This window comes from Pleurodeles waltl, chromosome 4_1, assembly GCF_031143425.1.
Source record: "Pleurodeles waltl isolate 20211129_DDA chromosome 4_1, aPleWal1.hap1.20221129, whole genome shotgun sequence".
Taxonomy (NCBI): Eukaryota; Metazoa; Chordata; class Amphibia; order Caudata; family Salamandridae; genus Pleurodeles; species Pleurodeles waltl.
The window spans coordinates 508670129-508697272 of record NC_090442.1 but is presented as its reverse complement, the minus strand read 5'-3'; the positions used below and the strand labels follow the sequence as shown (position 1 = coordinate 508697272).

The window sequence follows — 27144 nt, the reverse complement described above, 5'->3', positions numbered from 1 at the left end:
AGAGGAGACCCCACACCGTACCTGTTCTAAACCAAAACAAAAGTCATCTTTCCTACTGAGTCACAGCTAAGTTTAGATAAAGCGTAGATTGGCCTAGTCCTAACAAGAAGAAATGATCCCTAAATGAACTTTTAGTGGATTTCATACGATTCGGGGCCTGACTAAATTCGCAAAACTTGAGCTGAACAAGCTATCTGCCTTAGATAAAGATGACAGGAGGTCAAACATATTGGCCAGTACTAGCTGTTTTAAAAGAGCGTTGTAGATAGCATAATCCTGGGAATCTTCAAACCCTTCCCAAGTCTAAGACAGTCCTTTATAACGTTCCTGTTCAGGCTTGCCTCCTTATTAGTCCAAGTCATCACCCATTAACTATAAAGGAGCCCGCTTCACTTGTACAGTCGTACACTGTGATTTTAATTCTGAATGCATAACATAATGTGAGGAGTTGTGAAGAGATAAAGAAACCGACTACATATGCTGTTTGCTTCCGCTTGAAGTGGGAGAACATTAAAATACTCCCAGCTCAATACCCAGCTGTAGGGACAAGTTGTGACTTGTAAATAGTGAGCAGGGGGAAAAATGTGGTCCTGCCCACAGTCTGCGGGAGGGTAAATATTGTTCCTGCTTACTTAATTAGCTAAAGGCTGGAGTTTCTTATCTGTGACTGGCAGGCACCGGAAGAGTCAAAAGTTACACCTTGATAAGGGAAAATATTAATGCTATTTAACGAATGACTACCAGTCGGTAGTGGGGTGATTTTACTTTTTCCTGGGCCACATGCCATGATATTGGACTTCCCAAAATTTGCAGTTAGATCCAATTTCAACAAAGTACGAAGTAATAGTGGTGTGCGAGCCAAAAACACTGAGTCATCCGTGCAGAGTAATGCAGAGATAGCTGCACTCCCAGTCTTGGATACATCTCTAGAGGCACTAACTAAGAAGGAATTCAAACCATTGTTATGAATTATAAATAGTAGTTGGACAATGGTGAAGCCTTGTCACATGCCCCTGGCCAGAAGGGAACGCTCTGACAATTTTACAGATGGACCAATGTGAGTTTTTGCAGCTAAATTTTCATGCAATTGTAAAGGAAGTTCACCAGAGGCACGACAACGCCCAGTTTTAACAGCAGCCATAGCTTTCTTCAAATAACACAATCAAAAGTAGTTGAAATGGCCATAAAGACTAGATGAATACGTTACTTACCGTCGGAAACGCCTTGTCAGGTATAGACATATTCTAGCTGCAGATTTGTTACCAGTGAATTTCCCCCAAGGGTCGGCTGGGTGTGGAGAAATTTCTGAGCAGTACCCCTGCGTGCCGTTAGTAGGCGATGCTCGCCTTCGCATCCCTCATCGGCATCCACGCCAGATATGATGTTGCTTGTCCTATATAGGTCCCACCCCGGCATGCTGACGTCAGTTTTTTTCATGCCAGAAGTGCAGAGCCATGAAGAACACTGACCTCTGGTGTATCAAAACTAAGGACCGTAATGAGATGCCCCTGTACCTAGAAATCAGTTCCCAGAGTAGGGAGGATGGGTGGGTCAGTATTGATTCTGCAACTAGAATAGATCTTTACCAGAAAAGGCATTACCAAAGATAAATAACTTGTTAATCTAATAGAGACTTCTAGTTGCAAATTCCTTACCTGTGAATAGATACCTAAGCAATACCATCGCCAGAGGGGGCGGTCTGTGAACCAAGATCATACAAGAAAGTCCTGCAGGACTTAAGGGACAAATCATCCGCCCCTACAGACCAAACTGTCCAGTCAGTAGTTTTTGGTAAACATGCGCAGGGATGGCCACATTGCCGCCTGACAAATGTCAAGTACTGGAACTTCGCATGCTAACACAGTGGTCGCAGCTGTAGCTCGGGTAGAATGATCACGCAAACGTTCGGGTGGTTGATTTTTAGCCATTGCTTAGCAGATCCTAATGCAGAGTACGACCCATCAGGAGATGGTTCACTGCTGCACTGCCTGACTTTTCTTCATACCCACATACCTGAGAAAGAGTTGATCGTCCACCTGGAACTCTTTTGTACAATTAAGGTAGAATGTCAGTGCTCTTTTTGGGTCCAATCAATGGAGTCTCTCCTCTTCCCTAGAAGGATGTGGGGTGAGTAAAAAGTAGGCAAGGTAGTGGATTGGCCTACATGAAAGGGCATAACCATTTTCAGCAGAAAGGATGCCCTAGTGCAAATCACCACTTAGTCAGGATAGGCGGAAAGGTAGGGAGGCTTAGATGACAATGCCTGCAGCTCACTCACCGGGTGGACAGATGTAATGGCCACACAGGAAGGCTGTTTTCAAAGTGAGAAGCCTCAGGGGACAATTGTGGAGAGGCTCGAAAGGAGCGCACATCAGAAATGTCAAAACCAAATTCAAATCCCATTGGGGCATAATGAATGGGGATGGTGGAAACATATGTGTAACACCTTTACAAACCTATGTACAATAGAGGTCATAAAGAAGGTTTATCAGGCAACCTCAAAAAAGCAGAAATTGCAGACAAATAACCTTTGGAAGTGCCCACACCAGAGCCCTGCTGGGCTAAAGAAATTATAAACAACAGAACCTCAGAGAAGGGGTCAGAAATAGGATCAACAGACTCGTCTGTACACCATGCCACAAATTTCTTCCAGTGACAGGTGTATACCATTTTGGTGGAGGAATGCCTGGCTGCCAAGATAGTGTTACAGACTTTGGGATGAAAGGTCAAAAGCTGCCAACTGCAGCTCAATATCAACGCAAGAGGGCGAAGAGTGGACAGGTTTGGGTACATGACCCTCCCCCGCTGCTGTGACAGAAGATCCTCCCGAAGGGGCAGTCTGATCAGACGATAAATGGACATGCTCAACAGTTTGGGATACTAGACTCTTCATGCCCAGTCTGGCGCCACAAGAATTACTTGGGCCTAGTCATTCTAGATCTTCTCGAGAACTCTAGGCAGAAATGGGTATGGGTGGAAAGGCGTACAGGAAGCCTGAGTTCCACTCAAGATAAAAAGTGTCTCTGAGCTAATGCCGCCTTGGAAACTCCAACACGCAAAACTGCTGACATTGCGCATTCTCTATGGAGGCAAACAGATCTAAACAAGGCTCTCCCCACTGCTGAAAGAAGAGGCCTTGCACCAACCTTCGGATGGAGATGCCATTTATAATCCAGTAGGCATTTTCAGCTACGTTCATCTTGTCTGGCGTTCAGAGACCCCGACAGATGTTGAGCCACCAGGGATATGCCCTGCTGTTACAGCCACGTCCAGAGATGCAGAGCCTCTTGACAAAGGGTTCACGACCCCACCCCGCCCTGCTTGTTGCAGCACCACATGACGGTCCATGTTGCCTGTGAACACCTGCACCTCCTTCCCCTTGACAGAGGGAAGGAATGCCTTTAATGCCAGTCGGATTGCATGGAACTCAAAAAGATTAATGTGGAGGCCAGACTCCAACGGAGACCAGATGCCTCTGATCAACTCTCCCAGATGGCCACCCCTCCCAAGAGTGACACATCTGTCACACTGTCAGAACCGGCTTGGTAAAGGAGAGGGATCTGCCTTTGACTCAATCTCAGTTTGTTAGCCACCACTCCAGATTGTGCACAGTTCCCTCCGTGATCTGGACTTTGTCCGAGAGATTCCCCTGACCCTGCACCCACTGGAACTTCAGGTCCCACTGCAGAGTCCGCATATGCCATCTGGCATGTGTCACCAGCAGGATACAGGAGGCCATGAGGCTCAGCAGCCTCAGAGTCATTCTCACCGAAATCCAGGATAGAGGCTGAAACATCAGTATCATAGCCCGAATATCCTAGACTTGCCACTTGTGAGGATACACCCAAAACTGCACTGCGTCCCAAACAGCTCCGATGAAAGGGAGCGTCTGAGAGGGAGGCACGTGTGACTTTGGCACATTTAGAGTGAACCCCAGCAAAAGCAGTAGGTCAGCCATTGTCTGAAGGTGGGATATGACAGCCTGGGTGAGCCTACCTTCAACAGCCAGTTATTGAGATATGGGAAGACTGAAAGCCCTGATCTCCACAGATGAGATGCAACTACCGCCATCACCTTGGTGAACACCCAAGGAGTGCTGGTAAGGCCAAAGGGGAGCACGGTGAACTGAAAGTGCTTGTGGTCTCCTATCAACCATAAGTAACATCTGTGGTCACAAGTGGTATGGGCGTCCTGCAAGTCCAATGCTACCAACCAGTCTCTGGGTCCAGGACAGATAGATCCTGAGCCAGGGTGAGCATTATGAATCTCTCCTTCTTGAGGAAGAGATTGAGGGTTTGAAAGTCTGGGATATGGTGGAGGCCCCGTGTGTCCTTTTTCTGTACCAGAAAGTAGCGGGAATAGCAACCACAACCTACTTTTGGCACGAGAACCCTCACTATGGCTCCCGTGGCCAAGAAAACTGTAACTTCATTGCGGTGAGGGGACAAAGGATCCTTCATCATCTGGTCATAGGATGGTGGAATGGACGAAGGGCTAGTCTGGAGGGGGAGGTAGTAGCCCCTTCAGACTATCTGCAAAACCCACCTGACTGCTGTGGAGGATGGGAGGGTGTGGATGGGTGGACTGGCCAGACCACTGGCTTTCTTATCCACAAAGGTGGTGGATCCCACGCAGAGGTTGGGCAGCATGGGCAGCACAGTGGCTGGCCTGGTAATGGACACAGTTGGATTCCCCTTCTCTAGCCATGAAATACAGACTGAGGGGAACAAGGGGCTGCTGCGAGGCCCAAGGACCTGGTCATAGCACGAGAATCCTTGAAGTGCTCAAACACCAAGTCTGCCTTGTCTCCAAAAAGACATGTGCCCTCAAAGTAGCCTAAACATCCCCTTAAAAGCCAGACGTCCTCAGCCAGGTGTGGCACTTCAGGGTCACTGACAACGAAACCGCTCTACTTAGTGAGTTGGTCGTGTCCAGTCCACAACGGATCGTAATCTTTGCTGCTTCTTTCCCATCGGCAACTACCTGAGAGAGTACAGCTCGGGCCTCCTCCAGTAAATGTAGCAGCACTTACACAACCATATCCCACAGCGTGTGGGAGTAATGGCCTAAAAGGCATGGGGTTTTCACAGACCACAATGCTAGGCTGGTGGAAGAAAAAGTATCTTCTTCCCAAGCATATCCAATACTTTGGAATCCCTATCTAGGGAGGTTGAGACGTGGATGACCAAGCTCTCAGGTGTGGGGTGATGCATCAGAAAGCTTGAGTCCCCTAGAGTGGGGTGATGGCAGCGCGCGATTGTTCTGTTCGCAGGAGCCCCTCTGCTGGATTTGGCCCAGATACCCAGTAGGACATCCATAAGGGTTCATTAAAAAGGGAGCATGGGTTCTGAGGAAGAAGTCCCAGGCTGAAGCACCTCTGTCAGGAGGGTAGTTCTGACTGCCATCGAAGGCAGCTCAAGGTCCAAGACCTCAACTGCTCTTCTCCCGAACATGGAATAAGAAGCTCCCTCCTCTGTAGCCATGGTAGGAGAAAGCATGCCAGTATCTAGAGACTTATATACACCAGTCCACAGGGTCTTGAAGCTGGTATTTTAAAGGGTCCAGCAAACCCTCCCATTACTCACCATAACCTAGCTCATAAGAAAGGGGCTAAGGCTCGACATAGGAGGCAAGGCTCCTGCCGGCATAATGGGATGGGCGCAGGTGTCGTTGACCGACTGGATCCTTAGTGAACCTTGGCGCTGAGGCTGAAGTGGCCAATGCAGAACCCAAAGGGGCCCCTTCCAACTCCCTAGGGCCGGAAGGCACTCCAGCGGTGTCGGGCTACCCAAAAATGAGGCGCATAGCCTCCTAAAACTCTCGGAGTCGGCCAGGGTTAGCTCCAGCTCCTGGAAACTCAGGAAGGCACGGAGCCAGTCCTGGTGCAGGTTCCTCAGAACGAGGCATACAGCGCCGAAGCTCTTTTGTCTTGTCAGCTGATGGATGAGGAGAAGTCCAAGAAAGCCTCAACTTCTTGCTCGTCTTCTTGTGTTTCGACTTACCCAATCGCCCCGAGGACTTAGAGTGGGAGGATGATGATGGAGGACTCCACACCTGCTCCCGGGACATTCCTCTGGACCGGGACCTTGACTTGTGCGAAGTACAGCATAGGGCTGCTATCAGCTTCAGGGACTGCTCATTCAAAGCCTTCGGAAGCATGGTCCAACACCTGGCGTACGACTTCAGGTTGTGGTCACGCTCCAGGCACCAAAGACACAGGAGGTGAGGATTACTGTCACTGACACAGCCCAATGACAGGAACCACTGGGTTTAAACGCAGACTTCCTCGATGATGTCCTTGATGCACCAGGAGTAGAAAACTCCAAAAAATCTTCAACAAAAGTAAAAAAAAGGCCAGTGAAAAAGCGGCTAAGGGGTAGCTCTCTTTGGATAGGAGCTAGCTGTCCGTGAAAGTGGAAGAAATGACATGAGCGCGCCCGGTTTGCGCCTATATAGGACCCACAACATGATATCAGGCACGGATGGCGGCGATGAAGGATGTGGAGAGGATCAATGCCACCCAATGGAACGCAGGGGTACTGCTTAGAAAATTCTCTGGATCCATCTGACGCCTGGTGAAATTCACAGGTAAGGAATCTGCAACTTGAAGTCTCTATCAGATACAGTGGGCAGTGCTTTGCAATAATGTACTCGCCAATGATAAGGTGTAAGTTCAAGCACTGTTCCACTGTACCTAGCCCTGCGAGAATACCATATTGACAAGGGTTCAAAATTTTATGTGAAAGCTCCCATTGCTTTAGATGGGAAAAAACACTTTGCCTAAAATCTTAACTGAGTTGTCAAACATGGATACTGGCGGATAACATTTCAGAGCAGTGCAGCCCCTTTTAAAAAACAAATTGGAACAATAATTTAGAGGGTCCAAGAACTGGGGATATTAATACTTAGCGAGTTATTAAAAATGTTTGTAAATAAAGATTCCCCACAGGTCAATATTACATTTAATAAGATCCATGGGGACACCATCTGGCCATGGCCAAGGACGTCGCAGATTGGATGAGGCTCAGCCGCCTAAAGCTGAACTCCGAAAAAACGGAAGTCCTCATCCTCGGCAACACCCCGTCCGCCTGGGACGACTCCTGGTGGCCCACGGCCCTCGGCACCGCACCGACCCCCGCAGACCACGCCCGCAACCTCGGCTTCATCTTGGACCCTCTTCTCACCATGACCAAGCAAGTCAACGCCGTGTCCTCCGCCTGCTTCCTCACTCTCCGCATGCTCCGCAAGATCTTCCGCTGGATCCCCGCCGACACCAGAAAAACCGTGACCCACGCCCTTGTCACGAGTCGCCTGGACTACGGCAACACCCTCTACGCCGGGACCACCGCCAAACTCCAAAACCGCCTGCAACGCATCCAAAACGCCTCGGCCCGCCTCATCCTCGACGTACCCCGCAACAGCCACATCTCCGCACACCTGAGACACCTGCATTGGCTCCCAGTCAGCAAAAGGATCACCTTCCGTCTTCTCACCCACGCACACAAAGCCCTCCACAACAAGGGACCGGAATACCTCAACAGACGCCTCAGCTTCTACGTCCCCACCCGCCCCCTCCGCTCCGCTGGCCTCGCACTTGCTGCCGTCCCTCGCACCCGCCGCTCCACGGCGGGTGGGAGATCCTTCTCCTTCCTGGCGGCCAAGACCTGGAACTCCCTCCCCACCAGCCTCAGGACCACCCAGGACCACTCCGCTTTCCGGAGACTCCTAAAGACTTGGCTGTTCGAGCAGCGATAACCCCCCCATTTCCCCCCTAGCGCCTTGAGACCCGCACGGGTGAGTAGCGCGCTTTATAAATGTTAATGATTTGATTTGATTTGATGGGGCTTTCCCACTAAGGCTTTGCCTAACAGCCTTTTCAACTTCCATTAAGGTAACAGTCATTTTTGGTGATCCTTCTAATTTATTCAGTAAAATCTTTAATAGGTTCCCCTCATCCGTGGGCCAATAAACAGATTTAAAGTGGGTAAATCCAATCAGCGCCAGATATACTACTACTACATAGGGTATAAGTTGGAACCGCTCTTTGCCTAAAGCTTTTCAAAGTGCCCCAAAAAATGTTTCTATTCTTTTTGGATGCAGCACCCTCTAACATTTCCTGGTCTTTCTGTGGCAGCTCTTCCCTCCTTTGTTTAAGGGTACATTTGTAGCTTTTACACGCTTCAGTGACCACGAATGGATCTATGGTTTTGATGGTCAGAGTCTCCCTTAGCCGGCAATTTGCTAGGGAACAATGCCTCTGAAAGCATATTGGGCCCTCTTGGGCATTATTAACTGGCTTCATCACGCTATCCTTAGTACATGGGCATACACCTCTAAAATAGGATAGCAAACTTTGCACTCCATTCAGTCAAACAATTAAAAAAGTTCTGTAGCTGTTTTGCCAAAAGCGATCCAAGAAACACTCCTGGGTCCCTCAAATGCCAGCGAAGCCTGAGGTCGTCTTTAGAGGGATGCATAGATGATAACAAACGAACCGGCTTCAATACCCTAAAAAATGATAGGTGCTCTATAACCACTGAAGCATTATAGTCTACCCAATGAATTTCCAGGACACCATTGTGAGTAAAAAAGAGAAAAAGGACTCTCATAGAGAATATATAATCTATGTTTGAGGCACATCCATTTCCTGTAAAGGAAGGCACAACAGGTCCATCCCCTTCAAACAGCTGATAACATACTGATAAGGTCAGCTGTGGCTATGGGTGATCCCAACTGCTTCCTTCAATAATCAGGTTCTCCTTCATAACAATCTGATGGCCCTGTCCTTGTCACGAGGACCATTTGTGTACCCAGGTTGGTCACCCCTGTTTCAGCTTAGTTTTACAGTTTGTGTTTTTAGACACGTGTTATTCATGTTAACAAGACTACTTGTAGGTAAGGGTTTTACACGCTTTATCGGTTTGCTTTTATTCTAGGAAAGCAAGGAACAGAATGCTTGTCTAATCAGCCTTTGTACCACATATAATCAGTACTCTCTGTCCAAGGGTATGGAGCGCGGTACATGATATGCTAGCTTGTGTTGCCCATACAGGAGACAGCTTCTATCACCCAGCCACAGCAATACATCTGAACTGTAGTCCCAATGTGGTATGGGTTTATTATATGCACACCACACTGACCCAAGGAGGGCAGAGGACATTCCAGTCACAACAATCCTGGGACACACACTGTGTGACACGCAGCTTGGCTGGCATTGATCTCCCAGCTTCCCAAGAGGATTACCTTCTACATGACAGGCTGATTCCTGATATTTTATTCCATGTATGGGCTGGGGCTAATCCCTTAGATCGGGGAAGGCAGATGGTTACAACCACTATGCTCTCAGATATAGACAGAGGGTTTAGTAGGAATCTCTAGAACATCTAGAGCCACACATATCATGGTTGGAGTGTTTATATCCTTTACCCTGATTGTAATGTTGATTATCTTTCTTTGTTTAATCTGCCTAATTATTGCAGCACATGCCTTATATACTAGATTAAGATTATTTCACTAAATGAATTGAAAACTTATCTTGCATCTTTGTGTCTTGACTTGGCATGCATGAGTAACTGAGAGAAAGGGGTATGATCTGTTTCCACGGCTTCCCTGGGGAGTCAGAGTGTCATGCTCAGGTTGCCATAAACACCTTTTAAACCTATGAGTTTGGAGGTTTGGGTGAGGCAATGTGAGGTAGCCAGGAGTTAGGCCGACAGCTACTAAAGGTGTGGATTGGACTCAGTCTCCCACACTCTTCAGTGCTGCCGCCCTAAAGAGGCAGTCTTATTACCAAAGTAGGAACCGCATTACATTCCCAGACTCAGTATTAAGCTTGTCTGATGCTGAAATCCCCACAACAATACAGTCTGGTTGAGTTAATAACCATTTTTAACCGATTTAGGCTGAGATACAAAACTAAATAACTTTGTAAAGATTGAACAGTTAACAAAATCATTATAATAAAAATGAACCAAATAAAATTGAAAGAGGTTAATGCGTTCTTAATACACAGAGCCTGAAAAGCAGAGCACCTATTGTCCAATTCTAATACTTCAGTAATAAGTTCCAGTCAGATCCAGATTGTAAGTCTGCCACACTGTGATGGGTTAACAGGGCTTGAATAACAAGCATATCAATCAAGGGAAAGAGAACTTGAATGTCAAGTTTTTTTGCATGGCAATAAAATCATAATTATCAATTAGAGCTGTCTATTCCAGGTTATTAATCATGACTTAAACCCAACTATATTCCAACTCAACAAGGAAAAGCAATGATGAAACTGATTCCCTTCGGTTGTTATGATGTCTCACGATAGCAAAAGAGTTACTATCAGTAGAAAAGAACTCCTTGTCCATGTCGGGAAGTGGAAGTCAATCAACCTCTGGCAGCTCACCAGGGCATTGTAGCCATTTGACACAGGTATGGGGCCCCCGCACAGCTAATAAATCTAGGGATCTTTGAGGGACCAAGGCAGTCAACAAGGAGGGCTTTGCTAATGACTTACATTAGGGACTGAATTGCAGCAATATAACATCTGACATGATCTTTTTGGCTTGTAGAAATAGCCTAAAGGGACTTAAACTATATTACCCTATTTTTGACCCCAACAGGCAGATTTCTGAAACATAGACTGTGCCAATTGCTGGAGCCTAAAATTCACCATCACACAACAACCCTGTCTGTCTTTAGGAGAGGCATATATCCATACTACCGTTCATGTCATTAGTATGTCTCCAGTGGAAGAGAAGGCAAAACATTTGTTACTCTTAAACCAATTCAGTACCTTATTGAATATCTCTACACCTGACTCTCTCTGACACTGTTGAAGTGAGGGGACTCCTGCAAGGATTTCCACATACAAGTATGCTGCAGGTGAGAGAATAATGTTGCCACTTTTAGGATTAAAACCCCTGCTTTCTCGCTGGCCCATATCTGGTTGAGCTTAGGTGAGAAATTATATACTCTCACGCCAGTGACAGCCTAGTTGGAAGGGGAGGATGGGGCCCATAACTGGAATTTTGCCCCAGACCATGTGTGGACCAATTGACAATATTTGGTGGAAGAGTTGGGTCCGATGTGTGGATTAAACCGGGTCACTGCTTCCGCCATTAGGGGCTTGCAAAGGGGGAGGCTAATTTGGTTACATGATCTTGGGCACTAGTCTCTTTGCACTAAATGTAGTAACAGATGGGTGCTACAGCTTGGAAAGGGTTGCAAGCTATAGTTTAATGCTTTTTGAGCAATCTAATAGTGAAGAAAGTTCTGCTTGAAGCAGGGTTTTAAATCTGGAGCATCAATCTTACACCAAGCACTCCATACTAAGGGCCTCATTACGACATTGGTGGTAAATGCCGCCTACCGCCACGGCGACGGCCGCCAACATACTGTCGCCGTGGCTACCAGCCGCCAACCACATTATGACCATAGATGGACACTGCCAGAAGCCGAACACAGAATATCTACCACAGACGATGATATTAATGCTTCAACTGACAAATGCCTAAACATGGAACGTCCCAGTGGCTTTCCAGGCAAAAAATGAGGACTTGGAGGCACTATCATGCCGTAACAACTTGCATATTACTGGGATCCCTGAATCCACACCACAGAGAAGAAGACGTATGTTGAGGACATGCTGACCTCTGTGTTCGGCGCTGCTAACCTATCTCAACTTCTGGTGAAGGAAAGAGCGCATAGGTCCCTTATGGCACGGCTCCCCCCCGGAGCACCTCCGCGCCCGATCATTGCATAACTCTTGAACTATCTTGACAGGGATGCGGTCCTCTGGTTGACCCAAGAAAAAAGAGAGATCTAATATCAAGGCAACTGGAACACCTTTTTTCTGGATTTCACAGTGGCAGTACAGGTGGCCAGGCAGGAGTTCCTACATGTGAAGCTATACCTCTTGAAAGCATAAATCCCATATGCCATGTTTTATCCTGCTCGCTTGAGCATAGTCTTCTAAGGGAAGCAAACCATATTCACGACACCTATAGCTGTCAAGGAGTTCCTCAGATCCATCAGTTCATGCAAGCGAATACAACACACGATGGACTCGGACAACTAGGAAACCTAGATGTCACGACCTGCAATCTCCGTAGCTTCGTCTGTTGGGGGCCTGGTTCCTGCATGCAGCATCGTGGAGCAGTGACTCCCCCTTTGTGGAGGGGGAGATACAGAAGTACTGTTCACTAGTCCATAGGATGGCACAACTTTATCATTTCACCCGGCCACCTCTGCCCACCTGGAGGGTACCGGGATCCTGACGACCCCTTCAGACGGGAGCAGCCCATATGAGATCACTAAGTACAGAATATGTATTTGAGTTTAACTGGAATGTTCCTCTGACATTTGTTTTCTTTCTAGGGTTGGGGACTGTCTTTGGCACTGTTTGTGGGCTGAAGTGGGAGGGGGATATATTGAGGGGATGTTTGGTTATGTGTTACATGCCACATAATCACACCACCGGCCACTAGATATTCCACATGTCCAATGCCATGAGCCTAGTTAGCCCAGTTATACACTCACTCATCTGATGGTTAAAGGTGTAGGCAAGATTAACTTAATTATATGGTATAAAAGAGGGATCAACAATCCTCAAAAAACCAGACTGGTTATTAGATATCTTGAGCGACATATCCATATCGCTCTTTGACAGGAAACTTTGACATGCTTCATTGATAATAATATAGGCTCTAAATGGGCAGCTCATCGGATAGCATTGTCGTACTCCACGTATGCTAGGGGAGTGATAAGTGTATTTAAACGTGGGGTCCCCTTTACATTAGTGGATTCCCTTGTAGATGACCAGGGGAGCCATGCTATTGTACAGGGCACCCTATATGGTCTCCACATCATACTGGTCACCACATATGTGCCTAACGTAGATGACCCTTCTTTTTTTCACTAGTGCCTGGAGACACATACACTCCCATGCCTCTGACACTATTCTCTGGGGAGGGGCTCTGAATAAGTACCTGGACCTCATTGCAGATAGGTCAGCTTTGACAGAAAGGCAAGGGAAATACGCACCAAAGGTGATCCGGGAGGGGTTGCAAGACTATGGTCTGGTGGATATATGGCGGCTCCATAACCCAACTGCGGGGGAAGGCACACTTGCATCCTCCGTGCACTGGACCGGACTACTGGCTCATATCGAATGTAACATACTAATGGGTGGAAAAAGTCAGATACTTACCTAAGACACTATCAGACCATGCACCAGTAGTGTTATGCTTAACCCTGTTGGGTGACTCCTGCCCCATCACATGGAGATTCCGCGCAACAGCGTTGCTGGACACCGTGTTCAAAGCAGAGGTCTGAAAATCAATCATAGAATACTTTGAACACAACACGGGACAGTGGCTGGGAGGGATACACTATGGAAGACTTTAAGGTCACAATCAGGGGTGTCTGCATTGGCATCCAAGCTGTTTTTTTTTTTTTTTAATCGATACATACACAACTGCAAAAAACTGAAGACATGCTGTACTCCCCAGAGGAGAGCTACGAACTACACACTGACAAGGTCACGCTGGTGTCAATACGAGACCATTTGACGGAATTCCGTGATCTAGCCTCACAGGAAGTACATCATTTATCCAAAAGATGTGTTGCACAAGCGTTCGCTGAGGGGGTTGACCTGGCCGCAGCCTAGCCAATTGACTTCGCTGCAGAAGATCATAGACCCTATTCCTAAAATTATAGACGCTAAGGCACATACATACTATGCTACACCCTCCATAGTCTCAGTTTTCAGGGACTTTTATACCACAATATACAGTGCTCGCGAAACTGCTACATGGGCGGAGGTTGATGTATACCTATGGGACATAGCTCTGGTGTGGCTGTCCCAAGGCCTTTGGAATATCTCCTGCAACCCATAACAATAGATGATATTAAGTATGCCATTTGTACTTTTCCACATGGTAAAGCTCCTAGTTTAGATGGGTTGATGGAGGGATTCTATAAAGAGCTTGCAGATCTATTGGCCCCACGCCTATATGCTGTTTATGAGGAAGCTTGTAACAAACAAATACTACCTCCCACACTGCAAGAGGCCATGACTGGGACTCTTCTGAAGCCAGATAAAGCCCCTGAGCACTGTGAATCATTTTGACCGTTATCACTCATTAACGTTGCCACGAAAATCCTAGCTAAGACCCTGGGGCTTTGCCTCTAACCTCTACTTCCAAATCTGGAATTGCCGGATCAAACCAGGTTTATCCGTTCCAGAGTGACCACACACAATCTGCGTACTATTTTTGCTCTTTTACACTAGGTGGACATGGCAATGCAGGCGATATTCCTTCTGGACGCCGTCAAAGCTTTTGATTCTATTGACTGGGAATATATGTTCACAATTATGCTGTGTATGGACTTCCCAGAGCATTTCCTCCGATGGATAAGATTTCTATATAGTGCTCCAGTGGCCCAGATCAGGGTAAATAATTGCACATCCAATGATTTCTCAATTGGAAGGGAGGCGTGGCAGGGCTGTCTCCTGTTGCAACTGTTCTTCGCACTAACGCTGGAACCCATGGCGTGCTGTATCAGACAAAAACATGCAGATTCCATCCTGAGGTTTAGCCTCAACCATTAAGTATCTCCCTTGATGCAGATGACACAGTCTTCTATGTCAGGGACCCTTTCCTGCACCTGTTCCCCATGATCAGAGAGTATGTGAAGTTTGAGTACTACTTGGGCTTATCAATCAACTGGTCGAAATCTGTCATCTTTCCTCTCACACCTGCTACCCAGCAGAGCGCATTGGAATTCCAGCTACAATGGGATATGGATACAGTTAATATCTAGGTGTTTGGATACATAGGGATCTGGACACAGTGATATGAGCAAACTATGGCAGGGCCATCTCCAAACTAGAGGTATGGGTTGCTAGGTGGTCGACATTGCCAGTGCCACTAGCAGACAGAATAGCTGTTATTAAGATTGTAATGCTGCCCAGCTTCTTATATCTTTTTGTAAATATTCCAATTGTCCTTCCTGAGTATTTTTTCAAAACCCTCCTGGGTCTGTTGCTTAAGCTAGTGTAGACTGGGAAACACCAGAGGATCAGCTAGGACATACATACCTTACCATATGTTAATAGGGGGTTTAATGCACCAGACTTCTCTTTATACTACCTCTGTGCCAGGCACACTTTGCTCAATATTGGTATGTAGCCCACAACTATATCCCACGTTACCATTGAACACGATGATGCGCACCCGATTCCATTATCTGCCATATTGCTTTATGTTACAAATGTGGTCTTTGGGTGGCAGTCAGGTTACCCCCGTCCAAGCAAAGACCCTCACTTTAGTCAGGGTAAAGGAGAATCACCCTGAGCTAACCCCTGCTCACCCCCTTTGTAGCTTGGCAAGAGCAGACATGCTTAACTTCAGAGTTCTAGATGTAAAGTATTTGTACCAATACACACAGTAACTTAATGAAAACACTACAAAATGACACAACACAGGTTTAGAAAAATAGGAAATATTTATCTAAACAAAACAAGACTAAAAAGACAAAAATCCAAGATAGTTATTAAATTTAAAAGCAAGAGAGTCTTAAATCATTTTGTAAACAGGTAAAGCACTGTTAGCGTTAAAAAGTACCTGGGTAGCGACAAAATAACCAGCACGAGCGAGTGTGCGTTGAAAAAGGTAATAGGTGTGTTGATTTCTCATCCGCGAGCGAGACCATGCGTCGTTTCTCCTTCTCCGGTCGGGTCAGTGTGCGTCAGTTTTTCTCTACGCAGGAGAGCGATGCATCGATCCGGGCAGCACTCTGTTTCGGGCAGGCGTTGCGTCGTTTTTCCGCACCCAGAGGGTTTGCGTTGGAAATCCTGCTGCACGGTGATAGCAAAACTGCGCTGTGTGGGTTGTGATGTTACTAGCCTCCGTTGCGATGTGGCGCGTCGTTTCTCCAGCAGCGAGTGTCGATCTGTCAGCCGCACTGCAAGCGCTGCATCTATTTTAGACCCGGCGGCGCATCGTTTCTTCAACCGCGTCTCGGAGGTTGTGTCGGAAATTTCCCAGCACGGCGGTCGGTGTGTGGATTCTCAATCTTGGTCTGTCAGCTTCACCTGTCAAGGCCCCAGGGAGTGGATAGGGCACCACTTGGCAGGGCAAGAGTCTCAGCAGAGAGTCCAGGTGCTGGCAGGGGAAGTCTTTGATGGCCCTGAGACTTCAACAACAGGAGGCAAGATCAGGACAAGCCCCTCGAGATTTCTTCACAAGCAGGAATGCACAACAAAGTCCATTCTTTGTCCCCTTTCACCAGGCAGAAGCAGCAACAGCAGGATAGCTCCACAAAGCACAGTCACAGGCAGGGCAGCACTTCTCAGCTCTCCAGCTCATCTCCAGGCAGAGGTTCCTCTTGATGTCCAGAAGTGATCTAAGTTCTGTGGTTTGGGGTGCCCTTCTTATACCCATTTTGGCCTTTTAAGTAGGCTTACATCAAAGGGAAGTCTCTCGTTTGTGAAATCCTGCCTTGCCCAGGCCTGGCCCCAGACACACACCATGGGGCTGGAGACTCCATTGTGTGAGGGCAGGCACAGCTCTTTCAGGTGTGAGTGACCACTCCTCCCCTCGCTCCTAGCACAGATGGCTCATCGGGATACGCAGGCTACACCCTAGCTCCCTTTGTGTCGCTGTCTAGAGAGAGGTGCAAACAGCCCAACTGTCAAACTGACCCAGACAGGGAATCCACAAACAGGCAGAGTCACAGAATGGTTTAAGCAAGAAAATTTTCACTTTCTAAAAGTGGTATTTTCAAACACACAATCTTAAAATCAACGTTACTAAAAGATGTATTTTTAAATTGTGAGCTCAGAGACCCCAAACTCCACATGTCTATCTGCTCCCAAAGGGAATCTACGATTTAATCATATTTAAAGGCAGCCCCCATGTTAACCTATGAGAGGGATAGGCCTTTGACAGTGAAAAACGAATTTGGCGGTATTTCACTGTTAGGACAAATAAAACACATTAGTATATGTCCTACCTTAAACATACACTGCGTCCTGCCATGGGGCTACCTAGGGCCTACCTTAGGGGTGTCTTACATGTAAGAAAAGGGAAGATTTAGGCCTGGCAAGCGGGTACACTTGCCAAGTCGAATTGGCAGTTCAAAACTTCACACCCAGACACGGCAGTGGCAGGTCTGAGCCATATTTACAGAGCTACTATTGTGGGTGGCACAACCAGTAGCATTTGATTTATAGGTACTGGGCACTTCTAGTGAACTGTACTAGGGACTTACCAGTAAATCAAATATACCAATCATGGATAAACCAATTACATATACATTCGGTATACGAGCACTTGCACTTAAGCACTGGATAGCAGTGGTAGAGTGCCCAGAGTAAATAAAACAGCAAAAACAGAGTCCAGCACACATCAACAACCTGGGAAACAGAGGCAAAACGTTAGGGGAGACCACGCCAAGGATGCCAAGTCTAACACTTTATAAATGTGATGGTATCCCCTGAACAAAAATTAATGCAGACTTGCCCAAGAGCTGTCTGAAGATAAATTGAGAGTAAATGAGGGGCGGTTAATAATCAGAGTGCAAGGCGAGTGTTTCTAATGGTTAAATATTGCTTCTGAAGAAGTGTCTGAGGCACAGATGAAGGTGTCTCAGGACTAAGCAAGGACTTCTGATAGAGGATGATACAAGCTGCTAGTTAGCTGAAGTACAGTTTGGGAAGTTTGGAGTTGAGATAGGGTATTTGAGGGTCGGTCAGATGATAGTTTGTGATAGGGGCTTGAGGTAATAGAAGGATCAGCTACAGGGTGCAGTGCCAGCCTACGATCCGAGACAGCAAACTGAGACACCTCTTAAAAGCTGGCATAATTGTTGTGTGCTAGGTCGCGGTCCGCTCGCTATGCTTTCTGCTGCCCATGTTATACCTATTCTGAATGAGAGGTAAGCTTTCGTTGCTGCTGCTTTTGCTCTTCCTATTTTGATTCTGAGTGAATCTCACATTGCTGCTATCTCAGCAGTATATGCTGTATATGTACTGTGTTTGAGGGAGGGCTTGCACTGCAGTTGTCACGTTCCACCTGTCGTCTGAGTTAGGGAAGCTTGCTTAGCACTTGGTTGTGCTGTTCCATTTCAGTGTGTTTATGGGAAGCATGCGCTCTCATAAAGCGGGAATAGGGGTATGCACCACTCAATATCATGTCTGTTCTTCTATCTCTGAGTCTATTATAAAACAGCCCTCAATTTATAGCAGTATTTAACTTTCACTGTTAACAATTTTAGTATGATTATGTCACTTAGGGGAACCAATGACATTTTCTTTCTCAAGGGGAGAGAAGCATACCAAACAAACCAATATAGATCAGTGATCAAGATTCTGGAAAAAACAATGATCCTTAATGTACAATTCGTATTCTGTGTACTAAGACTATTTATCAAAAATGAAGCATATGCAGGTTTCCCGGGATACTAATGTCTTCCTGGCGGCCGTTCACAACGGATGAAGTTCAGGCGGCCATTGACTCTCTTTCACTAAACAAAGTGCCTGGTCCCAAAGGGTACACTGCGCATTTCTACAAATTTCTTTAGTGCGGATCTAATACAACACCTTACTGACTTGTTCAATTAAATTAGAACGGAGCGTACACTATCCTCTACTATGAGAGAAGCCCTGATCACACTTATTCCCAAGGCGGGGAAGGACCCTCAGCTCTGTGCCTCTTATAGACCTATCGCCCTACTCAATCTTGATGCAAAATTATATTCCAAAATCCTAGCCCGAAGACTTGAGGAGGTGTTGACGTATCTGATTCATCCTGATCAATCAGGCTTTATCAAGGGCTGGCAAACGCACGATAATTTGAGACGAGTCATTCACCTGATGGAAAAAGTAACTAAGAAACAGGTACCTGAGCTGCTACTGGCACTCAACGCCAAAGAAGCATTCAATAGGGTGGAGTGGTCCTTCCTGGTGGCTACTCTGCGGTGCTTTGGGTTCGGGGAACAGTTCATAGCAATGGCGATGAGCAACTACTCGTGTCCCCGGTCACGAATACTGGTCAACGGGGTGGTTCCAAATTTATTTACTTGTCCCGGGGAACGAGGCAGGGATGTCCTCTTTCCCCTTTGCTTTTTGCACTTAGTGTGGAACCTCTGGCGACAAGGATAAGGACTTGCCCGGACTTTCAGGGAATCCAGTTTGGCCCTGACCACCATAACATTTCCTTATTTGCCGACGACATTTTGCTCTTTGTTACTGAACCACGTACGACCCTCCTGACAATCCAAGAGGAGCTTTCTCTTTATGAGCAGGTGGCAGGCTTTAAGAGTGAACATGGGGAAATCATATATCCTTAATCTGACATTAACCGCTGCTGAGATGGGAGCGATAGCATCCACGTCTTCATTTGTTTGGGCCAAAAGAGAAATTACATACCTGGGAGTCAAGCTCACCCCTAGGGTTGCCGACCCGTTTAGAGCCAACTATCCGCCCTTTCTTAGGACCTTGCGAGCGGACTTTAAAAAATGTCAGTCGCTCTGGCTTACATGGTTGGGTCGTATCAATACCATTAAGATGATGTTAACACGACAGACCACTACAATTGAGATAATTGGGATGTGTTATGCTCACTCCCGCCAGGAGTTTGCGTATATTTAGAAGCCTTTCATTATTGGTTCTTGGGCACACCTTTTTTCTTCCTTTTCCAGGAAATATGGCAAATTGTCAAGGTGCCCTCATTTAGGAGATACCATGCCTCCAGATTGGGTGGTAAGCTTGCCATCTTTTCTTTTCTGTGCTTCTCTCGCTCTTTCAATAGAAGTGCATTTATTTTTTCCAGTCTTCTTGGTTATGCGTTCTTAATGTTACAGTCTTGTACAAATATGAAAGAAAATTTAACGTACTAGCAATATACTGTAACTGTACTGTTTGGATTCCAGGTTTGGGAGACGTGCAGGAGTTCAGTGAATAATTGAGTGAGTAGAGTCTCACCATTAGATACCTGTGCGATAATATTAATTGATCTTTTTTTGATTGGAGAAGATTGTTGACAGTCCTGAAGAAGCACCAAGAGATCTGGTAAGACGTAAGTAGGCGCGAAACATGTTGACTTATTTAGTGGTGTCAGAAGCAGCATTCTCAACCACCATTTTGAAAGAGTAAAGGGCCATTATTTCCCTTGGAATCTCTTGTTGTTTTTAACCTTGACCAACATCCTCTATCACTAAGTAAAAGAAGTTCTTGAGGAGAGTTGAGTCACTTTTATTTTTATGTTTGTTTTCACTCTTTTTTTTCTCCACTGTTCTGTTCACTTTACACAGAAGTTTGGCCTAATGACCCCATTGAGGGTCCCGTCAGACATTGCAGTGCCAGTCTGGCGTGGAGCAAGCCTGATAATTATACCTGAGGGCCCTTGCTTCTGATGTAATTCCATTGTACACAATCTTGGAATCTTTTTATTTGTTTTTGGAACAGTGTACCTTTTTGATTATTAAATTAACTTCTGCCCATTGTGAGTAAACCAACCAGACATACATGTTTTAAGGGTCAAACAACTGGCACAGAAGCCTGTTTGGCAGGACTCAGAGTACTTTCAGAATCGAAAAACCAGCAGCATCAGTCCAAAACTTCGTGGGTGGTCATGCAAAAAGAGTCATTTCCTTACATTTACCAAAACTGACTTTACCTTTATAGTGCTGCAGCAGTTTGTTCATTCGGAGATCCCATAGCTTAACTGTATTATCTGAACCTGCTGATCCAATACATGTTCCTGTTGGGTTAAAATCCACAAAGTTTACCGAGCTAAAAAAAAAGCAACAAGAAAAAAAAACATTTTTGTCTCAGAATTTGGTAAAGTGGTTCCTTTGTTAAGCAGCACATTTTAAAGGCTCAAAAATGGTTATAGAAAACAGGGCAAAAAGAAACGGTGAGGTGAAGTATTTAATTTATATGCACATAAAAGCAGTCACAAAATCACTTAGGGGGTTTTGCAGCACGTCTGCTTGAACATAATTAAGCAAGTCCTCTTATTCATTAAGGGGGCATGTGAAGTAGTGATGCTCAGTTGCATTACTTGCATTTCTATATCCTATGAAAGAGGCAGGAATGAACAAGCTCTTGCAGATTTATTCCTTCTCCACCAGGGGTCAGATGACCTGGTGGAGCGTTGTCATTTCTCACAGATGCCTTTATTGGCAGGGCAGGTCTGTCCCTGTTGATTTATAAAAAGGTTTTTATGACGTATGTATGAGAAAGTGGATTATTAGCTGGGGTATGTTAGTCCACCACAAGTAATAATATCACTAATCTTGTTAGGTCCAGTAAAGTTTTTAGATATTTTTTTTTTATAAGCAATTTTATTGATTTTGTATAACAACATAAAACCAAGTGGTCACATCCGCACGCCACTGACTGAACAGTGCACAAGTCCCACATAGATAACAAAGACATGAGGTCAATAATAATCGTATGATCAAGGACATCGCATATAACAATCTCAAAATCTAGAGCACGTCAGCTGAACAATCTCCCAAGGTACTTGTCCATCTCCCCACACTCTATCATATTTAGCAGGGCAGCCGCACGCCTCATACACCACTTTTTCTTGCTGGGCGGACCAGTCCATCCCTCGCCACCACTTCGCCACCATAGGTGCCGCTTCCGCTTTCCAACCAGCGGCAATGTCTCTCTTGGCCACTAAACATGCCACTACCATGAAGGCCCGCTCCGCTCTGCTGGACCCCACCCCTTCCAGGACCCCCAACAAAATTGGCAACGGGGCAACTTCTACCTCCGTCCGCAGGTCTCCAGAGATCTCTAACACAACTGCTCGCCAATAGGTAGCTATGCGGGGACAGGTCCACACCATGTGGTAAAAATCTGCTTCCGGGCCCGCACAGCGAGGAAAGTCAGCTTGAGGTAGGAGACCTGCTTTGTGCATCTTGTCAGGTGTAAAGTAAGCCGTTTGTAAGTAATAAGTCTGCACCACATGAAGGCAGGAGGTCATGGTCAATGTTCTCGGGGCCATTAATGCGTCCCTCCAGTCCTCATCCTCCATCTGACCCAACCAATGTTTCCATCGATCTTGGAGTTCATAAAATGTTGGTGATGTGGTAGCGACTAGGGTGCGGTATATGCACGACACTCCTCCTCTGCCCAGGCCGCCCATCAGTGTCTTTGCCTCTACGGGACTAAACTCGGGGAGGACCACACCTCCCTGAATGTGCACGTTTAATGCATGCCTAAGTTTTAAATAACTGGGTCCTGGCAAGCAAAAACTTCTGCTGAAGCTCCTGGAAGGACCGCACATGGAAGCCCTCCCAGACATCGCCCAATAGCGAGATACCAACGAAGTCCCATTTATGCAATCCCTCGAGTGCCGAGACCTCGCTCAGCCACGACCCATGCCACAGCTGGGTTTGCTGGGTGAGACGGCGCCACCAGCCCATTGCCTTCAGCTCCGCCCTCCACCCCATCAGTACCACCCTTGTAACCTCGGGGGCCCTACACAAAAAAGGGTTACCATCCAGCAACCCAAATAGACCGGGGAAGCCCATAGTCAGAAGTTCTAGTTGGTATGCGGGGTCTGACCAGCCTCCCCAACCAGTCATTAACCACCAGCAAGTGCATCGCTAAGTAGTAAAGATAGAGTTTAGATATCCCCAGACCTCCTCCATATATACCGCTTTGACAGGTAAGAAACGCCAGCCGGGGGCAGGTATTATGCCACAAAAATTGCCACGCAGCAACTTCCATTTCTTTAAACCATCGCTTGGAGATATGGTAGGGGAAATTCTGAAGCGGATAGAGGAATTGGGGGAGCACCGTCATCTTATACAGCGCTATCCTTCCCAGGATGTTGAGGTGCAAAGACCGCCATCTCTGGAGGTCCTCCCTGACTCTCCAGGTAAGGGGCAGAATGTTAAGTGACCATGCCAACTCAGGTAGTAGGGCTATGGCCACCCCCAGATATCGGAAGCTGTTGCGTCGGATAGGGATGGTACTCTGCCAGTCATAACAGTCCCTCGTGGGGCCTAACGGAACTAATAGTGATTTACTGGGGTTGGCTATCAGACCCGAGGTATCGGCGAATAGGCCCAGCAGTTGCACTACCCGAGGTCTGCTGCTGGCTGGGTTGGCCAGAAACAAGAGTACATTGTTTGCGTACAGTGCAATGCGGTCCTCCCTCCCAGTGGGCCAAGACCAACTGTCTATCAAGGGATCTTCCCTTATGAGTTTTGTAACTCCATCGCCAGTGCAAATAGGAGTGGGCCAGGAGACACTCCTGGCGGGTTCCCCGGGGAAGAGGAAATGGATCCGACACAGCCCCGTTCACCTGCACCCGTGCCATTGGATTATTATAAAGGAGTCTCACTAGGCCTTCGAATCTAGGACCAATCTCAGTGCTCGACAGCACCTATTGAAGATTTGACCAGTCCACCATGTCTAACGCCTTCTCGAAGTCCAACAGGAGGAGCGTCAGGGGAGGGGCCAAGAGGCCCCAGTTCGCTAGCACCACGTGCAGTCATCAAATGCAATGTCTAGTACTTCTAGCTGGCATAAAGCCACTTTGGTCCGGGTGTATCAATGAGGACAGCACTCTTTTCAATCTAGTGGCCAGTATTGTGGATAGTATCTTAACTTCGGTGTGCAGAAGTGAAATGGGACAATAGGCTGAGCAGTGTTGTGAAGGGGGGGCTGGTCTTGGGGAACACTACTATGGTGGGCTAGTCAAGGCCTGGGGGAAACCCAGCCGTTTGTTCGGCATCCTCAAAAATGGCGAGCAAGTGAGGAGGCAGGATATCGTGAAATTTACTGTACAGCTCCACCGGGAAACCATCAGGGCCTGGGGTTTTGCCCGCGGCCAATGCCGAAATGGCAGCCCCGACCTCATCAAGCCCAATGGGTCCATCCAGATCACATCTTTCCACTGCTGAGATCCTGGGGAAGGACACCTCCCCCAACAAGGGGGCCTCTCTTTCCACTTGGGGACTTGGCCATTCCTCATAGAGGCTCCTGTAGTAGGTGGCGAAGCTTTGCGCAATTTCGTATGGTGTCCGGGAAATAGCTCCTGATACGTCAACGACCTCCGGAACAACTCTGTTCGCCATAGGTCAAGTTGCAAGCCAATGCAAAAGCTTGCCATTCTTATCTCCCCACTCGTACACGCGGGCTGCTGTAGCTCGCTGCATATGCTTCGCTGTTTCGAGAGTGGCCTGTCTGATCTCTTCTCTAACTAAGGTCAGCTGTCTCGTAATGGATGAGTGCTTAGAGACGGTGAGCTGGCTCTCCAGTAGCAGCGTCCTGGCCTCAAGTTCTGACACGTTTTGATTCTGCACACGCTCCTGCATGCAGAGGAGATGTTTGGCATGCCCCCTGAGGGTGGCCTTACAAGCAGCCCAGATTGTGCCAGGGTATGGGACGGACCCCAGATTATAATTGAAATACTCGGCAAGTTGGTCACCCAGGGCTCGAGTGTATTGACCATCTTGCATGTACCAAGTATTAAGTCGCCACACAGGATGCTGAGCACAGTGCTTAATTTGTAAATAAAAAGGTACTGGTGCCGAAAGCCCTCCTTAAATATGCGGCTGCTGCAGTTAAATGTGTGAACACAGAATACTGAGGTGCCGTAATCCTGAAGCCATCTCGGGCCTCTTAAATCCATATGAGGCCCCTCGCTGCCCCTTCAGCTCACTCTTGCAGCTTTCTACTTTCTTCCTTTGTGACGCTTTTTCGTTTTTCCCTTCCTCTGTCTTCCCCATATGTGTCTTTTGCTCGCAGCAAATGCTTGAGGCAGAAGAGCAAGTCCCGGCCTTCAAAAATAAGTGCTGGTGCTCAGCACTGGAAACAACAAGCACAAATTAAGCACTGGCTGAGCAGCATCTATGTCATCTAAACGAACGAGGATCGGCGCGCGGTCCGAGACCCCATGTGGGAGTATCTCAACCCCCGTAACTCTGGGTACGTCGAGGGCTGGCATGAGAAGAAGATCTATTCTAGCATGAGACTGGTGCGCCGCCGGTGTATGGGTGTACTGCCGCGGTTGGGGATGCCATACCCTCCACACATCACAGAGGCCAAGGCCCTCTGCCCAGCAGCTCAATCTGGTCACCCGGCTAGCTCGTGTCGTAGACAGGGTCCGGTAATGTCCATCTGTGGGTTCATGTCGGAACTGAAGTCCCCCCCTAGTATGGTCAGACCTGGGGGAAGTCCTGCCACTACCTCCCGGAGGGCCACCAGAAAGCGCTCGTACGCACCTAGAGGAGCATATGCGCTTAGGATATTGACCGAGTGTCCCCCAAGCAACCTGGATATTGCTACATAGCGTCCCTGTGGGTCCAAGTGTGAAGCGGCAACCACCATGGGCAGTGAACGATGCAACAGGACCGCTACACCCCTAGTGTACCTAGAGAATCTCGCATGGTAGATCTTGTCAACCCTCCCCTCATAAGTATAGGGCACCGGGTACCAAGTAAGTGGGTCTCCTGAAGTAAGACTATGGATGGGGCAAACCGGCGGAGGGTGTGGAAGACCGCTGCCCGCTTAATTTTATCTAGGAGACCATTGACATTGCAAGAGAGCAACCGTTTAGAAGGTCCTGGCATTTGTGGGGAGTTGGCATGAGTACATGCAATGCGTCTGTCCAAAAGCCATGCTGTGACCAACCAACAGAAAAAAGACAACATAACTCCCATTCAACCACAAAGAAACATCCATAAGCATTCCAACCCATCCCCTCAACTGCCCCCCACCCCATACTTCCAACCCAGATACATCTGCCGACCCAAAACTTCAAAATCGATTTGTCTGTCATTGGTGTGGAGTGGTGGACCCCTCCATATAGTCGGAGTTCTGCAATGCGGCCATCCGCCGCCCCGGACCCTGTGCCGGATCGGATGTTCTTGTACGCACCCTCTCACCAGCACGCAGAGTCCGCAGACTTTTCTTCCGGGCTCTCCAGCGTGCTCCCTCCTTTCGGAGGACTCAGGCACAGCTCAGACGTGCCGTGTGGGCCACTTCTCCTCCTGCTCCCGGGGAGCCAACAGGGCTGCGTCCCGGAGAGCCGTCCCCAACCAGGAGGGACCCCTCAGGGTCGTTCGGTGTTCCTCAGTGAGCCAGTACCACGCTGCCTCCGGCGAGTCAAAAAAAAAAAGATTTCCTGGCCATGAGGACCTTAAGGCACGCGGGAAAAAGGAGCATGTAGGTCAATTGCATTTCCCAGAGTTTTTGCTTGACTCCTTCGTAGAAGCGGCATCTGGCTTGCACCTCTCGGGTTTAGTCTGGGAAAATTAGGATCCTATGGTTATCCCAGCAGAGGTCCGAGTGAGTGCTCACTTCTCTGAGAATAACGTCTCGGTCTTTGAAGTTGAGAAACCTTGCGATCATTAGCCGCCTGGGGCCCCCCGGTGGGGGCCGAGGCACCAGGGCCCTATGGGCACGCTCAATAGCAAACCAGGGGGAGAGTTGCTGCTCAGGGATCCATGACCTGACCCATTTCTCCAGGAATCTGGTCACCTGGCTCACCTACGCACCCTCCGGAAAGCCAACAAAGCGCAAGTTGTTACGTCTGGAGCAATTCTCGGCGTCCTTGGCTGTATGGTGGAGTTCACCTGTGCGGGTCAGCAGCTGGGCAACTTTAGCTTTAAGGTCCACAATCTCATCCTCCGCCTCGGAGACCTGGTCCTCCACCTCCTTGATGCGGCCCACCGCTGTCCGCAGGTCTTGCCGCAGCAGGCCCGCATCTACTTTCACTTTGCCAATTATGGTCTCAATCGCTAGCTGGGAGGACTGATTCCCCTTCCAAGCCGCCGAGTGCACTCTGCTTCTGCAACATGGGCAGGGGGCCGTCCAGCCCCCACCCCTCTCACAGGGTCCGCTGGCACCCCTTCCGTGGATGCACATGCCGCTCCTCAACCTCGTGGCCCAGGCGTGTCGCGGCTCGAGTCAGAGTCCGGCCAGACCAACCCAAACACCGCCGCCCGTGGGCTGCACGCCTCAGCGCCACCAGCTATCGAGGTCTTTTTCATGGGCCTGGATCAGCTTCTGTCCCTTTCTGCCCCACCGGATGCCAGCACCGCCCACCGCGCCCAGCATGAGAGTCTGGCCGCGGCACCCAGCGCCGGCCGGCAGCAAGTGCAGCACAGGAGCCGACCAGG

The 27144-nt window shown here is 47.9% G+C and overlaps 1 protein-coding gene across 3 annotated transcripts in view; it reads right to left on the bottom strand.

The window, feature by feature from the left end:
* LOC138287875 (POC1 centriolar protein homolog B-like) overlaps positions 1–27144 on the bottom strand; it is a 1054814-nt gene that overhangs the window by 757151 nt on the left and 270519 nt on the right. For all 3 annotated transcript variants that reach the window (XM_069228819.1, XM_069228820.1, XM_069228821.1), the window contains one exon: positions 20673–20788. In XM_069228819.1, the coding sequence (XP_069084920.1) occupies positions 20673–20788 (116 nt within the window). The remainder of the gene's footprint in view (positions 1–20672; positions 20789–27144) is intronic.